The 18,207-nt window shown below is 46.3% G+C and overlaps 1 protein-coding gene across 2 annotated transcripts in view; it reads left to right on the plus strand.

The window, feature by feature from the left end:
• CHST11 (carbohydrate sulfotransferase 11) overlaps nucleotides 1-18,082 on the plus strand; it is a 263,614-nt gene extending 245,532 nt beyond the window's left edge. For both annotated transcript variants that reach the window (XM_074983836.1, XM_074983837.1), the window contains exon 3: nucleotides 16,600-18,082. In XM_074983836.1, coding sequence (XP_074839937.1) covers nucleotides 16,600-17,454 — 855 coding nt within the window. In that variant the 3' untranslated portion in view covers nucleotides 17,455-18,082. The remainder of the gene's footprint in view (nucleotides 1-16,599) is intronic.
• The last annotated feature ends 125 nt before the right edge of the window (nucleotides 18,083-18,207 follow it).

An 18,207-nucleotide genomic window follows, 5' to 3' on the forward strand; every position in this document is an offset into this window, starting at 1 on the left:
TGCCACCCTGAGGTGTGATGTCTACAAGTGGCTGAGAAGGCAGCCTCTCTGGAGAGCCACGTTTCTGGGTTGGTCCGTCCCTGCAGCAACAGTGGCACCAGTGTTCCCTGCAAGCTGAGCATTTGGGTGGCCACCCGGGAGAAGTTCAGGTGCTGCCCAGCTGATTAGCACCATGCCCACCACTGGTAGCATGTGGTTCTATTGGTGGTGCACAGCCACACATGTGACAGTGCACATAACATTTGTTCTGCCCACGGATGGAAAAAAAAATAGAGGGGGCATATTGAGTGGCACCTTGAGGCCCACGCATACAGGAGAGCTGCTGTAACTGGTCCCTGTCTGTTGTGTGACGAGACGCCCTGGCTCCTTCTGTCCTCCCCACCTTTTGTGAGGGAACTGAGCAATCTCGTCTTCCCTGGCGTCAAAAACAGGAGAAGACCAAACGTTCTCCAAAGACCAAGAGCCTGCGATGTCTGACTGACGGAGAACGCAACTGGATCTAGCCCACCTGTGTGCAGTGCTCACAAAGGGAAAGGGTGGTCGCCTTTCCCTGATACTGGCTTTAAAACAGGCATCACCACAGGATTCACTATCTCTGTTCTAGCCTCTTGGTCCTGCACTGCTGCATCTCCAATACAAACATGCATTTTGCTTCATTTTCTAGCACTGGAAGGTGCTGGAACGCTGAGTCTAAAGGTGGTGCATTTATTTCAGTGCAGAAGGGTCAGCCAGTCTACGCCATTACATAGAATTTAAACACAAAAAGGATAAACATCCAGCAAGTAAATCTGTGGCTTTTTAGGGACTCGTGTGCCCATTATTTTATGTCGCTGTGTTTGTCACCTTACAGTAGCTCTGTTAGTGACCGTGTTCAAAGGGCAAAGTCATTGCCTAGAAATTCACTGTGCTGTGTGCCACAGCAACTCTGTGAGACTCCTGGGGAGGTTTCTTGCCTCCACTGCACCTCCACGTGCGCTCAGCAGGCCTTATCCCACACACAGCAGCACAAAATGGACAGTGCACCTAGGTTACAGGAAGGGCTGCTGGCTCCTTACTTGTGTGAAGCCAGCAGTTGGAAACCCAGCATGGAGAGTCCAGAGAAGCTGGCTCCAGCTGCAGCCAGTCCTTTAAAGCTTTGCCTCTGCTGGCAGATGGCCCACATTGCCATGGATTGCCCCTTTTATCTTTGATCGTGTAAAGTAGTCTGTGAATTTAGTCCTGGGCTAAGGCAGCGCACTGTTAGCCCTAGATAAGCACATCTGTTTGTTCATTCCCCATACAGGCGTCGCACGGCCTGCAGCTTCCATACTGCCCTGCCCTGGCAGGAGCGTCTCTAGGCATGAGAAGGCAAGCTGAGAGTCTCAGCCCTGTCCATCCCTTAGGTGGGAGCTGACATGTGCTGTCCTGTTCTTTCCAAGTCTGTCCATCACCTGTGGATTTTGTGCTTTACGTGTTAAACCAAGAGAAGATGAGCAGAATGAGCGTGTAAAAATACAGGCAGAATGAAAACCTATTGCACTTGTATATAATTGTAGCGGATGTCAAGGCTCTCTTGACCCACTCCCTTTCCACAGCAATAATGCAGGGTGAGGGGTGAGCAGGAGGTTCAAACCAGATGATGCTGATTTCATCTGTGTTGACGGGGAAGCACTTCCCTCCCATGAGGGACCCGCTCAGAGGGCGAGGAGGGGCGTGGTGCTGGCTCACTTAGGGTGGAAGCCGTTGTGCCTGGGCTGGGCAGCTTAAAGGACATGTACCAGGCACACATCCCTTTGCTATTCTAAAGGAGGCTAGTGGACCTCCATCGAGCGCATGCTGTTGGTCCCAGTCATATGCACAGCCTGAGTGTCTGGATTTACCACTGGCTACAGACTGGGCCTCCCTCGGCCACTAGAAGTAGCACCTTCTCCTACCACTTTTTGCAGCCCGTGCTGCTGTTTTCTTGGGAATGGGGAGATGGCAACACCCCACCGCCCCAAGGGCTCGGACCCCACAGAGCTCATGAGCGGGAGCCAGGAAATGTAAAAAGGCTCATTCCAGGAGATGGGACGGACCTGGTTGTTTAAACATTTACTGCTAATAGCTCCAGCCCCGCGCGTATTTGAAAAAAAATATTGCTGAATTCTCTTTCCTCCCAGCCTTGATGGGGTTTTCATGCAGGCGGCCGGACATGGCTGCAGGAGCTGCAAAAGGGGGAGTCAGCACTTTAACCACATCAGCGGAGGGAAAAAATACAATCTGGTGAGTGGTCAGAACCCATGCAAGGACCATAGTGCAAGGCAGGCAGCAATAGCCTGCAGCCTGCTGCTTCAGGAGCAGACAGAGAACCAGCCTTGCTTCTGCCCCTCCCCCAGCTTTGCTAAGGGAGTTTGCTGGGCGGGAGAACATGGAAAAAATGACCTGTGATAGTTGCTTTAAAAGAGAATGGAGCTAGAAGTGTTTTTTCAAAAATCCTGAGTGTTAGTGTAAAGGGAAGAAAATCTCTTGATTTTACTTTAAATTAAAATTTTAGCACTTCACCCCCCAAAAAAACAGATGAGCTATTATCTCAGTGCTCAGGTGATACAAAGAACACAGGCAGGAAGATAACAAGATGTTATACTGTTAGGGCAGGTTGAACTTCACTAGTCCAGCACTCTCTCATTCAGCAACATCCATAATCTGGCATAATTTTAATTAGCCAGACCACCATTTGTCATGGATTTGGCCAAGTTTCCTGTGGTCCCATAAAGTTTGTTTCCAGCCACCAGTCCTGGCTCTTAGTGTTCTGTGCTGTTATTTAGCTGTAATTTACCCCAAATATCTTCTAAGAGCTCAGTAAGCAGTGGACCTGTTGGTAATGTGCTAGGAAATATTGACCTCCCAGGGTTCGACACATTCTCTCGTCGGTCTGGTCCCAAGGGTGCCAGATGAGAGAGACTCAACCTGTACTACTAATTAGCTTTAAAATTTCCCATGGATTTCAACGTCAGAAGGCTTTGTGCATCAAAAAAAAAAACGTAACAAGGCAGTCACTGATTTAGTTGTGTCATGATTATTTTGGTGGTGGTTGTTGTTTTGGTCACTATTCTTCTACTGTTGTACTTAGACCCAAGGGGAGAGAAGCTTTTCACAAGACGCCTTGTGGTCAGATTGGCAGAGCATTAAAATGACGCGTTACTGTTTTGCTGTTGTTGCAGAATCACGTTGGCATTAATAGGAAAGGGCACTGAAGGACAGCATTTAGGGCAGCATTGTGCCATTCATAGCTGCTACTTAAGAAAGCCTGTGGAGCAGCAGGAGGAGGAGGAGTTTATTACCACAGTGGGGGGGGGGCACGTTTTGTGCACAGAAACTGAGATGCCTTTGAGGGAAATTTTTCATTTCATTTGTAACCACTCTTCATTGTGGTGAGGGGGTGACACACTCCAGCCCCAATGACTTTGGAGCTCAGTTCGTCTTTGGGTCAGGTTCTGCTGTCCAAGCCTTTGCACAGGAGAAAACAAAAAGAGGTAGAGGATGCACACTTTTCTTCCATACCCTAATAAGGGACATTGCTGTACCCACTGATTCTACTGCAAAAATATTTAGTGGAAAGTCCTACTGCCATTAAGTTTATACAGAGGTGATAGCATTTTAATAAGAGGATTTTAAAAAAAAAAGAGTGTGGAGCCAGCACAGTTCTTTTGTCGCATCAGTAGGAAGCTGGAAAAGCCGGATGTGCAACTTCCAGTTTGCTGCCATGAAGAAAGCGGAGCGAGAGCAACCTAGGTCAGTTAGCTAGTCTGCACATCAGTGAATCACTGTTACAGAAGTGCAGCGGAAGCCTGGCCCTGGCTGTATCGAGGTTACGATCTGAGCACAATCCAAGTGCCTGGAGGGAATGGCACAGAAATCAAAGATGAAATGCTAACTTGCAGCAGTTCAGTAAGCTCATTCTGACGAGGCTTTAGCTGCATTACTTTCGTTTGTCCTGGCAAGCTCATTTACATCATTAAACAAAAAAAGTAAGTGAGATCAAAAGTGTGGCTCAGTAGGGCACTGGAGTGGGACTCAGGTGGCTTTGGGTTCTAGCCTCAGCTAAACCAGCTGTAGGGCCTTGAAGGAAGTAACTTTGGTGTTTCTGTTCCTCTCCTGTGTCTGTACTGGAGCTTTAGATGTTTAAGTTCTATGGGCAGTACTTTGTGTGTTTATGTAATCTTGTTGAGGTCATTGTTAGCCCACGTCTATATGAGGCATGGAAGTTGACTGCCAATACACAATTTTAGCTATGCCAGTTGTGCTGCTAAAATTGACTCACCAGCGGTTGACTTCAATGTCTGTCTATATGGAAGAAGATCAGCAGGAGCATTTCTCCTCTTGACCTTCTTTAATCCTCACTGCTCAGGAGGAGTTCTGGGTAATTTTGACTGCGGAAAGTGCGGTTTCGTGCGAGTGAAACAAAACCCTGGGAGATCACCCCTAAGCGGGCCGATCTTCTGTAGTAGTATAGACCTGCAGTACTCTTAGAGACAGTGGAGTAAGTGTTTTGTGGAATCTGTTCTTCAGACCAAATTTTGTATCATCACAAATGCAGCAAGTGTAATTCCTTGCAAACGCTGGTGCTTTTCTGAGCTGACATCCCTTACTCATATGAGATGAGTTCAGCACAGCTGCTTGGGTGGATAGGAATACCAGGTTCATGCCCTGAGCTGATCCTGCTAGCACTCCAGGAACAAAACACCTATTGCATGCAGTGGGAGTTCTACACATTTTGAGGAAGTTTTGGGGGGGTCGGGCTGTTGTTGTTGTTTTTGCAAATTACTGAAGCCAGGAACTTATTTTATGAGAAAGCAGCAGTTAAAAAAAAATAAAAGCTATTTGGGTTTCAAAAGCTTCAGCGCAATATTGGGACATACTCAGCTGAGTTTTAAAAAAGGGAAAACAGAAAACTGATTTAGGATGGGCCTCAGTAAATGGTATAGAGGCGGGATAGGGGTTACTCTGATGAGAACCAAACAGAAAAAAATAGGTTACATTTGATTATAGAGCACCTAGATTATGCCACAGCTACAAAAGATTAAACTGGGTTACATAGAAATCCATTAGCATTGGCCGCCAGGCCCATGGGCTGTGTGGTGGTAGGGAAATATGTCTCCTAACAACCTCCAAGCCTAGAGTAATTACATGTTTGTCATCTTTTCTATTGTACTTTATTCAGGCACTTGTGTGGTGCCAATCATGGTGGCATCAGAATCGCTATCAAGCCTTGAACCTGTCCTGTGAAGCAGGATTTGGCGCATTTTCATGACGTATGCTTGAAATGGAAGCTTCCTTAAGTTCAGTGGCCTTATAGAGAAGCTATGGAAAGCGTCTTGCTGGAGTGTGCAATATACCACAATACCACAACCAATCCTTCCAGTGACTCCATACCGCCCATTGCAGGCCAATGAAATGCCTTCTCCTCACATTTAAAACCCTGCGGTGCCTCTGATTTCATCTCTTATGCTGTCATGTCTCCCCCCCCACCAACCCCCTTCCCCATGCACACACTGTGCCAGACCAGGAATGCTACTCTTACTGCATCATTTGTCTCTTAAATATCCCATGGAGCTGCTAAATATGAAGTGACCCCCCCCCGACCTTTTCCCTGCTCCTATCCCTATTCTCATTCAACTGTCTCCAGACATGTTCTCCCCCAAAGGCTACAGTAGGGAGCTAGTAACAAAACTAAACTTCAGGTTACTTCCTCTGCTGGGTGTCCCACTACATTCTTCTCTTAGAAAAGTTCTTTGGACTTTGACCGACAGCTTATGTCTCTTCAGTGCTTTGTGTGTAACTAACGAGGAGGTGGACATTAAAAAGAAAAGTTGGTTGGTGGAAGTCACAAAGTCAGCTGCTCAAAAGCTTATATAGCTCAGTGTCTAAGGCCTCAAGGCTCAGTTCTGCAAGCCCTCCACCTCTCAACCTACCCCAGGCCTCAGCAGGAGTTCTGCATGCAGTGGGTGTGCAAAAGCAGACCCTGTAAAGTCAGTTCTATTCACCCAGTAGGTCCCAGAGTCAGCTCCTGGATCAGGATGTTGGCTCACAGTGGTCACGCAGAAGCTCACCATAGATACGAACTGGCAATAGCTGGCCGAAGCACGTCTGAGTCAGGGAGCAGTCTCTCTTGATGAGATTGCCACACTGTTTCTGGATAATCTCCAGGCCTCAGAAAGGAGAGGGGTGACATACAGGGGCTACCATGATCATCCCCAAAGTGAAACGGTGGGGACTCTCAAGCCCCCACTAGGAACAATTCTGGATGAATGTTGTCTCTTGGCAGCTTGCAAAGTAACTGCATGCCCCTGGATTCTGTTCAGTTACCGAGTTGGGAAGCTCTCTGCTGAACTCAGTAAAAAGATGGTTAGCAGTGCTAGAACGGATGCTGAAAGCATGGGGTGACCTCTAGCAAGGTAGGTGAGGCAGGAGGAAGGTTTTTCATTTTAAATTAAACTCGTAAATGACAGGAACTTTTAATATGAACAGTGATTTATGACAGTACTTAAAGAGTGAGCTTGAAGTGGACAAATTCATCAAACACACACTGTCCTGTTTTTTTCAAAGTCATAGAAGCCATGGATCAAAGTCACATGATTATTAGACTCTCACAGGTAGCTGCAGGCTCCTCTCCCCATGTTAGGGCTACACCAGTTTATACAAGGTTCTGGCCTTTGCTTTCTGCTACAGTTTTAATATGGAGATATGCATACACAGCTCACAAAACTGGAAGTGACCTTGGGAGGTCATCAAGTCCAGTGCCCTGCTCTCTCAGGAGGGCCAAGCACCATCCTTGACTATTTTTTTTTAATCTATTTGACCCAGCTCTTAAATAGCACCCTCAAGGATTGAGCTCACAATCTGGGATTTACAAGGCCACTGTTTTAATCACTGAGCCATCCCTACCCACATCTAGTTTATGGGCTGGTTATTGCCCAGCCTAATTTAAATCCTGCCAATAGATAAATCTATTTTAATTCAAGGGGAGGGGGGACTCCTTCCCTCTTGAAAACTACTTTTCCCTCCCTCACCTTCAGTAATGTTGAGGATATGTGTGTGTGTGTGTGTGTGTAAAAAGCACTTTGGGATCCTTGGCGATGAGCAGCACAAGTTACCACTCTGTGGGATTTATTTTATTTTTTTTAAAAAGAACAGTTCATTTCCCTGACCCTGACCCCCCACCCCCACCGTTCTCATTCTATGTACTAGATGAGAATGGTTTGCCTCTTGGGTAAGACTAATGGGACTTATTTCACGGAAGTGTATGCATGGGCTTACTGAGAGTGTTGCTGTACCGCTAACATCTGTGAAAAGGGAAAGCAACCATGCATCATTTCCTGAAAGGTTTATTTGTTCATTTTCTGTACTTGGCAAGTACATATTTCTGCCACTGTTAGTATTGTCCTGTACTAGCCAACCCATGTGTCAGAATTGCTGTGGGACTGCTTTGTGGCCTGAAAGACAGCTGGCATACAACCTCGGAGCCGTGATACCGACTCTTGGATGTACCAAGTTTATACTGTACATCAGGGAATATTGATGTTGAAGTTTTTTTGTATGGATTTCATGTGGTGCTATTTCTGGCAATGTAAAGTGACCATCCGACATTGAGGCTGCTGTGCTAGGACATGCATAAAATAGGTGGTCAGTAGAGGACTCTGCAACAGGGATTGTAAAATATTAGACTTAGACTTAGGTCCGCCTGTGCATCTGGGCACATTGGGCAACAAGTGCTCGCCAGCGATTTCGGTTGGCTGCAAATAATTCCACCTTCTCCCATGATATACCAATGTTTAAATATTACTGAGCCATTTAAGAAGCGCCACTGCAGATCAGTTCAGTTTAACCAGATTTGGATAGGTCTCCCTCTTATCCAAATCATGTGTGTTTGCTGTCATGACTTATGTTCCCAGATATTATCTGAATTTGTACACCACAGGGCCAACAGCCACCGTGGGCCTCGGGGACAAGGTGTTGGGGGGTGCCCCACTCCATGCACCCGGCAGGGGTGGTTCCTCAGGTGGAAAGGGTGGGACCCAGGTCTGTCAGCTGTTAGCACTGCCCAGAGCACAGTGCTGGGCCCGCCCCCAGAAGCCATGCAGAGCACCTGAGTGATACTCCCATGGTGTTTCAAGGGGATCCCGAGCTCCTGACTGTCGCCGCCACTGCAGTAGCAGTGATGGTGCCTGGGAGCTCCAGACCCTTTTGAAACATCAGGTCCAATGCAGTTACCCCACCCCATCAGCAGGCCTGTTTGTATGACACTGATACATTGTGGACAAGTGGGACTGTAGTAAATTGGTTTGTCATGCTAATGACCAACATGGAGTGTGGGTAAATCCCCCTCAGGTTTCTCATGGAAAATGGGCTGTGTTGGGTTTTTTGAGAGTGCTGTGTAGCCTATCAAGGTATGTCTGCATTGCACTAAGGGTTTTGCAACTGGCCCGTGCCAGCTGATGGGCTTGCAGGACTCAGGCACAGGGGCTCTTCATTTGTGAGGTACATAGTTTTTTGGGGGGGTGGGTTTGGTTAAAATTGGAAATATTTGCTACAGCTGAAGTTCTGTGCATAAGTGCTACACATATTATAGGTGGAACTGACAGCACTACCACCAGTTGTATTTAAGGCTGCCTGACCCCATCCATTGTCAGGCCCTGTTTTCATGAGGTCATATTGTGTTATTTGGTACGTGTCCATTTCAGTGATGCAAAACACAGTGGAATGCATTACCGAGAGAGGTGGTGGAATCTCCATCCTACGAGGTTCTTAAGTCCCGCTTGACAAAGTCCTGGCCTGGATGATTTAGTTCAGGTTGATCCTGCTTTGGGCAGGGGGTGGACTCAATGACCTCCTGAGGTCCCTTCCAGCCCTAGGATTCTTAAGATAAAAGATCTCCAACTTTAACAAAAAAATGGTGATTATCTTTGATTTACACTAATGCCAGTGGATAAAACACATTCTCTTCAACAGAAACAGATAACTAACATCTTGTTCACTGGCACTCCAGGTAGCCCCCACAGTGATAAAGGGTAGACAGAGTGACGGAATTGGTTTTGCATAGTAGCTTGAGCAGGAGATGAACTTGCACCTCAAAGCAAATTCCTTAGTCCTCACTATGGCAAAACTCCTCTGTTTGCCTGACCTGAACCAAGTGGTGCTCCATGTTACTGCAGGCAGGGTCCACAGGCACAGGTGTGCTTCCCTGCAGCCTGGCAGCGTCTCCTCTCACATTGTTACTGTGCGCTGCTCAGGAGATTCACAACCTTGGCAGCAATGGCCTGCCTAAGGAGTAGCTGCAGCAGGGCAGGAGACTATGGGGACACAAATATGCTTTCAGGGCAGCACCTGTGCTCTTGTTTGGGTCTCTTTCACAGACTGAATTGAGCCCTTGATTTGATTTTTTTTTTTGAATGATATACAGGTATTTCCTCACTTGCCCTTAGGGAAATGCCTTCAGTGCAGGTACAGTATCTAAATGAATAGGAACAAGACAAATACCCACAAAGCCTAAAGTGCAACATGTTACTTAAGGCAATGTTTTCAGTTAGCAGGTCTGATTCTGACCATTGCTAGAGAGACTGGGACTTTTCAGTCTGGAAAAGAGGCGATTGAGGGGCGATATGATAGAGGTATATAAAATCATGAATGTTGTGGAGAAAGTGAACATAGAAAAATTATTTACCTTTTCCCATAATACAAGAACTAGGGGACACCAAATGAAATTGATGGGTAGTAGGTTCAAAACTAATAAAAGGAAATTTTTCTTCACACAGCGCACAGTCAACCTGTGGAACTCCTTGCCCGAGGAGGCTGTGAAGGCCAGGACTCTATTAGGGTTTAAAAAAGAGCTTGATAAATTTTTGCAGGTTAGGTCCATAAATGGCTATTAGCCAGGGCTAAAGTATGGTGCCCTAGCCTTCAGAACAAGGGCAGGAGATGGATGGCAGGAGATAAATCACTTGATCATTGTCTTCTGTTCTCCTTCTCTGGGGCACCTGGCATTGGCCTCCGTCAGCAGATGGGATGCTGGGCTGGATGGACCTTTGGTCTGACCCAGTATGGCCATTCTTATCTTCTTATGTTCTTATGACCATGCTGCTCGACCACAAAGCTGGGCAATGCCCTGAAAGATTAGCACCCCCTGCTGTGCTTAAATAAGCAGAAGAAAATACCTCCCAGCATATTACTGTAGTTTATCCACTGGCAATAAATCTGCAGTTGCCTGGGTTGGAGGTTGATGGATGTCAATTAGTCAGCAAATGCAGGCCCTATAGTATATACACCTGCAGAGAAACAGCACAATACCATGGCACATGCCAGCAAAGGGCTGTGTGTCCTGAAATGAGACAATGGATGATTGATAACCAGCATCTCACAAGAGAAGCTCAGCCCCTCCCTGGATCAAGCCCCAACTTTGCAAGGCACTGGGTGAGCTTAGCAGTCGCACACAGGTGGTTTCTCTTTCCTTTGTACTTATTCATGCCTCAGAATATTCCCTCCAAAGTCATGTAAATATAACTCAAATGAATATCCAACACATGGACCCTGTCTGGCAATTTCTGCAGAAGCCACCAGCATAGTCAGCAGCTGATTTGTTAAGCCCCAAAACATTCCAGAACCCAGCTAGTCAATATACACGCACAAATATGGCCAAGTGAGTAGAACTTGCTTAAAAACCCCAAATAGGTCTTGTCTCTTCTGTACTTTATTTGGAGTCTAACTAAGGCAGCGCCTGTATCAGTAGATACTTCTGGTATTTATTTGAGTGTGGCCAAATTATTTGTTGCTGCTGCGCCTGACATTGAGTGTGAAAGAAACTAGTCATGGTGTGTTGTCCTGCTTTGCCCCCCAAGACAAAAGAGTTAGAAACTTTTCAGCTCTCACGTGGTCTTTTAGCCATCTTGGGTTACAACACCAGTTGGAAAGAGTGACAGTCTCATTAGGGTAAAACTAATGCATTTTATGGGATGGCGTCTAAAAGAGTATTCACTGATGTCCTTGATTCAGGAAAGCACATGAAGATTAAAAAAGAGTGTTTTGCCTTCCCCTCCTGCTGCTCCCCGCCCATCCCTACTCTTGATTTCAATAGGATTTAAGCATATGCTTGAATACATTCCTGGTTAGGATAGCACTTAAGCAATTAAACACTTATCAATTAAGTGTTTGCTTAAGCACTTTCCTGAATCAAGCCTGCAAAATTAACTAACTCTAGAGGTGAATTTAAGCACACCTATGAATAGGGTCCAGATTATTCTTCAGCTGCATTTGCACAAATGCTAATAAAACCCATCATAAAAAAAACCTTCAGCATATGACTACACCCTCTCCCCATTTTGTGCACCCCTGCCCCTGATCACAATTCCCTTCCTGACCTGCCATCCCTAATCCTAGACCTGCACACTCTCCTGGCTCCAATCAGGTCACACATCCCTCCTTCACTCAAACTCCCCCTGCAATCCACACCGCACCCCAGGCATCCCAATCCTCTACCCGAGCTCCTTTCTGTGCCCAACCTCCATCCCAGACCCCGCACACCCTCATCATAGAAAAATGCGGCCTTTCACCACTTACCAAATTCTTGGCCTGCCCTCCACCTGAAAACTTATTGCCCACCACTGAGTCAGCGTGCTCTTCCAAAAACCTGACCCAATAGGCAAAAGTCTAGACTGAAGCTCCAAACTCCAGGGAGAAGGGAAGGATAGCTCTGTGGTTTGAGCATTAGTCTGCTAAACCCAGGGTTGTGAACTCAGTCCTCAAAGAGGCCATTTAGGGATCAGGAGAAATAGGTTAAAAAAGTCTGTTGGGGATAGCGATAGGTCCTGCTGTGAGGGCAGGGACTGGACTCAATGACATCCAAAGGTCTCTTCCAGTTCGATGAGATGGGTACAGCTCCTGCAGGGTGCTGATTGTGCTCCACGCTCCGAGGATGGCAGGAGTGTATATTACATAGAAGAGTGGGCTTTTAAAACAGTGAGTGCTCTCATGGTGCTCATTATTTTATAGAAACTGCAAGACCCAGGGCAGCAATATACGTGTAGCTGGGCCTGACAGGTTTGTGTAGGTTTTGAAAACACGGTAATTGGGACCTAACAGGGCCCGGGATGATTCTTTATATTGAAAGAGCAAATGGCACAATAAGCACCAGTTGGAATGTATCACCCTTGAAGGAGCAGCTTTAATGTTGTGTAACCCAGCTTAACTGCAATCCAAATGGAACCATATTCTCCTTTCCCTGGATATATGAGCTTCCTGTAAAAGGTAATATGCATCTGCTCTGAGTGGAGAAACAAGATGATGGATTGTATGTAGGGGGAAGTACAAAGTATAGAGCTGTAAAGACTCATTCATAAACTTTAGGACCAGAGGAGACCATTACATCATCTTTACTGACTTCCTCTGTACCACAGACCATGGAAACTCTCCCAGTCATTTTTCTGTGTTCTTGTGGCGCTACCCTTGGGCTACATGTGCTATAAGAGTGCAAACTTTAAAAGTTGTTCTGACTTTGGAAGCAAAATAAGAGCCTGGACCCAGTCCTGCTCCTGCTATTATCAACAGAAGTTGAATTTGGCCATTGACTACAACAGGGCTGTTTCGGCCTGTATGAATAGCAGTTCAGTACCATGGGCAATTCCAGTTCATTAACAAATGAATGTTGAGCCAAGAGCTTTGTGACAAGAGCACCAATTTCAACTGTTAAATTTCTTATTGGTTTTCCTTCAACTCCCAGAAAAGACATTTCCTTTAAACATCAGTTGAAGCCTGGACACCAGCATTTAGATATCCTACTTACAAATTCCCTGCTGGTCGACTTCCATTCCACTCTGGAATCATGTTCTCAGGTTGGCTTCACATCTCCACAAAAGTAACCTCAGACTGCCCTTGAAATGGGCCTGGCCAGAGGAATGCCACATAGAGATGAGCCCCCACTAACACAGCACTGTTAGGCCATTGTGATTGAATTCAAACTCTGAGAATGGGGCAAAGAAGGCAAAAGAGGCAGCCCATTGTGCTACACACTGTCAAAACATAGTCCCTAGCTCCTGCCCTGACATTTGAAAATCTAAACAGATAACACAAAGGGAAGGAGAGGAAACAGGTGCCGGGAAGTGAAGTGACTTTCCCATGTCATGGAGTGGGGTAGGACGGTTAGGGTTAGGATATTCACCTGCCTTTCAGCCCGCTACTGTAATTTTTCACAAGGTCTTGTTTTACTGTAATAAAACAACTGAAATACTTATGGCGTAGCTTGCTGGATCATTCGTAAAATTGAATGAATTACAAAGCCATCCGCACTCCATAGACACTAAAGATTCCAACTGCCCTTAAATGATCAAACACAGACACGTTAGTTAGGACCATCATTGTCAGCAGTAGGCATTCAGGCTCCTAAACCCCAATTTTGGCAACTAAACAAGCAGCCCTGCTTTTCAGAAGCAGTGAGCAGCTGGCAGGTCCTACTAATCTCAATGGCTCTTCAAGGCTAGGAGGAAAAACCAGACCACTGCAGGTGCCTGGATAGGGATTCAGAAGCCTGGCTGTAGCTTCTGGTTTTTAAGACCATGGGCCACCTGAGGAGGTAGCCTCAGCAGCCCTGGCTAAGTTCCCCCCATGCTTCACCAGGATAATGTTGCATTCTGTATGCCTGGGGTTGCTACCACCCACCTTGCAGAGGTGACGCATTTCAGTGGTACCTTGGGATCATTCAGGGTGAAAGTCACTGTGTAAATGTAGTAATGGCCTAGCACTGGGGTCTGCAACCGAAATCACGAGAAGAGCCATTTTGTCAAATTCAGTTACAAAACTCCATCCTTCAAGAGCCGCAATGCATGCAAATACGAGACAGTCCTTAATAACATCAAGCTAATTTTGTCACCCCTATTTCAAGCACAGTGCACACACAATGGTTTGTACCAGTTAGAAAGTTGTTACCCCCATCTCCAGTCTTTACCTGCCTCGGCCCCCAAATCCACCTTCCTAACCCCAAGCTTTACGCCCCCCCCATCCTGCAAACCCCCACCCCCCGCCCCCCAGGCTTAACCCCTCTGAGCGCCAACCTCTCCCCCCGCCCATCCCAAGGATTAACTTGCCTCAATGCATGCAGATCGTCCATGGCCACCCCAGTGCTCCCTGCTGCCTTCTGAGCACGGCTCTGGGAGGGGCGGACTTGGCTGCCCCTCCCCTCAGCTCTCCTGCCGGCTTAGACTTCCGGCCATGTGCGGATGCTCCCTCCCCTGAAGCTATCTCTTCCCGGATCCCTACCACTGCTGACTGCTCGGTGGCTCCAGCTGCTGCCGCTTAAACAAAAAAAACCTAAATTCCGGAGGTCTAAGGGTGGACACCTGAATTTAGATATTTGTTTAAGTGGCGGCAGCCTCCAGAGCCGCCAGCAGCATCAGCGCTCAGAGCCACAAGTGACTCCTTAAAGAGCTGCAGCTTGCCGACCACTGTGCTAGCAATTAGAATTGCAGTGTGGGATCCCTGAATGATGTCCTGATCAATGCTCAACACGTTATCTTGTCCTGCAGTTGCTAGGATGGTCTTTCAAGCAATAAGCAGTAATGTTCTGCAGGCCCGTCACACATTAATCCAGCTCCCTGTTATCATGGTTTTTAAAACCATTCCCCGCCTCCTTATGTACAGTATTCATATTTGCATAGTCCAAATATACCTGTGCTAAAGTTAGGCCCTGATGCTTAAGTCCATTCCTGTTCAGCAAAAGCCCTTATGCACGTGCTTAACAGCCCTCACCTCCCCCTCCCACCTCTACCCCCAGGGCTGGAGAGGGCAGCAATTGCCTGGCGGCCCAGGCTGCTGCTGTCATTGCTGGACTAAGGTAGATTTCCTGCCCGCCCTCACTCTCTGCCACTCTTTGAAGTGGTCAGCACATGCTTGCAGCCCAGGGTGGGGGAGTGTCTCTATGTGCTTCCACCTGCCCTGACCACCGACTCCACAGCTCTCATTGGCCAGGAACTGCATCCAATGGGAGCTGTTCCTGCAGGCAGCACAGCATGGAGCCTCCCTGATCCCTCAGACTAGGCACCACTGCCAGAATAGCTTCCTGACTTCCTCCTGCACCCCACTCAACTTGCTGTCCCAGTTTAGTGAAAGTAAGGGTGGGGGAGACCAAGCAATGGAGGGCAGCACCTCAGAGAAGGGACAGGACAGGGGGTATGGCCCTTTTGGAGGGAGAGGCAGGGGTAGGGCCAAGGGTCTTTGTATTTAGCTGATTAGAAAGTTGGCGACCCTACTGGCTGGGCACGTGGAAGCCCTGGCTGCACTGGGTCACTTTTTTTCAATAAACAGGCAGTTTAGACAGACTTTTAAATAGCGCTTCTATTGAGGTGTCTAATTGGGACTTAAGCAAATACACAAATACTGCGCTGACCCGGGCCTTAAATCTACAAGTTTGGGACATACTGACTCAGAGTTCTGTTCCCGATGGTGGCATAGCATTCCTCTGTGACCCGCAGTGATTCCCAAGGAGTGAAATTCTCCCCCCGGGGCAGAGAGAGCCTTTGCTCCACTCACCACTTCAGACTCACCTAGTTTGACCCATATTAAACTGAGAAGAAACAACTGTAAGCTGAAATGCAATCAAACAGAACCAAAAAGGCCCCCCACTTCTAATCCAACCGGCACAGCGTTGCACCGGTGAGTTTAACTAAACAAGCTCTGGTTTAGCACTTGGCGTTTGCACTGCACTTGGGAGTTCTGATTCCAGCATGTGTCGACGTACCCAGATTGCTGCAGCATGGGCAGGGGTGGCCTCTCAAGCTTGTACCCAGGGCTCAGGGAGGGTGCGGCTGGCCACGGTGGCCCTCTCAGCCCTATAGGTATGCCTACGCCTGCAGCAAACACACCTGGCACAAAAAAAAAAGCACTGATTATAGGTACAGTATTTGCAATACTAGCATGTTAAAAGGCCACACACTCTTCACCTCCTCTACTAAATACACACCTCAATAGACTGGAAATTATACATAGAATACTCTTCCAGTGTGTCAAGATATTACTTCAGTGACTGCTCTCCAGACACCTCCATGGGTTTTATTACACATGACAAGGTCGGCACCAAGACGTGAGCTGAGATTAGTAATTCTGTAGTGTGAGAGACATTTGCAACAAGAGCAAATACTGTTTTCTTTTGGCAAACTGTCTGATGGTGGTGTTCTCCAGCTGTGTCTCAGCAGCAAAGGTCAAGCTGGGTTCTGTACTTCTCAAGCAATGAGTTTGACTGCAGTGATCAGGAGAGTCTTTTCCTATAGCTGTGAAAGCAATGACATTTCAGGGAAAGTACATAGCAAATAAGTTTGCTGTCAAGTTGTGTAGGATTGCACAGTCTCTTGCCCTTGTGCTGAACGGGAAAACAGTAAAATATTAATGACCTGCATTTGTAGTACCTCAAATCAAGAAGTTTAAAGGTTGTCCTCTAACTTTAGAATTACTGCATTCAGCCAAAGAATTAAGTCGTTCAAATACAGTATTTGCAATGGCCTTTTTTTTCAGCACATGGAGCAGTGGGGGTTTTAGCCAAGCAAGTAAAAAGGCAGCCAGAATTTCCAATACATGCTGAGTTATTTGTATCTGTTTTCTTTCCAGTTGGAGTTGTCTAATACAGCAATCCTTCATCAGATTAGGAGAGACCAAGTCACGGATACATGTCGAGCCAACAGCATGTCCAGCAGGAAACGTCGTGTGCTGACACCGAATGATCTCAAACATTTGGTGGTGGATGAAGATCATGAAATGATCTATTGTTATGTACCCAAAGTGGCCTGTACAAACTGGAAGAGAGTCATGATGGTCTTGACAGGAAGAGGCAAATACAGCGACCCCATGGAAATACCGGCTAATGAAGCGCATATATCCTCTAATCTGAAGACCCTCAACCAGTACAGCATTCCAGAGATCAACCACCGCTTAAAAAGCTACATGAAGTTCCTGTTTGTCCGTGAGCCTTTTGAGAGGCTGGTATCAGCCTACAGGAATAAGTTTACCCAGAAATACAACACCTCCTTTCACAAGAGATATGGCACCAAAATTGTGAGGCGCCAAAGGAAAAATGCCACCCAGGAGGCTCTCCGTAAAGGCGATGACGTGAAATTTGAGGAGTTTGTGGCATATCTCATTGACCCACAGACCCAAAGAGAAGAACCTTTCAATGAGCACTGGCAAACAGTCTACTCCCTCTGCCACCCCTGCCATATTCATTATGACCTTATAGGAAAATATGAGACACTTGAAGAGGATTCCAATTACATCCTTCAACTTGCAGGAGTAGGCAGCTACCTGAAGTTCCCCACCTATGCAAAGTCTACGAGAACTACTGATGAAATGACCACAGAGTTCTTCCAGAATATCAGCTCCGAACACCAAACACAACTGTACGAAGTCTACAAACTTGATTTTTTAATGTTCAATTACTCAGTGCCAAGCTACCTGAAACTGGAATGAGGGGGAGAAGGAGAAAAGAGAGCCTGTTTTATTTAAGATTTTTATTTGTCATAATAAATATGGAGAAGTGTTATTTTGTAAATTAATATTTTCTTTTTGAATGATGCTGCGAGCAGCACAGTCAAAATTATTTAAATCATCTGTAAGAAAGGACAGTTTGCAGGGTAAGAGGATCATCATGATCTCGCTTTAGAAATGAATATTATTGCTAGACTGTTTATAAACGTTAATTGTGTTCTGGTGAATTTCATTTATCTTTGCAGTCAACAAATTCTAATTAATGTTATTTATACTTATTTAAAACATGGTCTCTTGGTAGGTTTCACTTTAGCAGCAGAAATATGATAATATTTGGACAAAGGGATTCTGGTTTTGTGCTTTCCTTAGCTGAATTTGAGTTTGATTATTAAGTTCTTTCATTAACCTTTCCCAGAGATACATGGGGGGAGTAATAATTTTAAAATAACGGGACTGTTACTGGTACTAGCTACATGTTTTGAAAACCCTAGAAGAAATTATTTCTTCCAGGGTGATTCTGCACTTAAAGCAAAATTAGAAAGCAACAGAGAGATAGCTGTGCTACTCTATATACTATCAAATAGAAAAAAAAAAAGCAGTCCAGTAGCACTTTAAAGACTAACAAAGTAATTTATTAGGTGATGAGCTTTCGTGGGACAGACCCATTTCTTCAGATCATAGCCATACTATGATGATCTGAAGAAGTGGGTCTGTCCCATGAAAGCTCATCACCTA

The sequence above is a fragment of the Carettochelys insculpta genome, chromosome 1 (assembly GCF_033958435.1).
Source record: "Carettochelys insculpta isolate YL-2023 chromosome 1, ASM3395843v1, whole genome shotgun sequence".
NCBI classification, from domain to species: Eukaryota; Metazoa; Chordata; order Testudines; family Carettochelyidae; genus Carettochelys; species Carettochelys insculpta.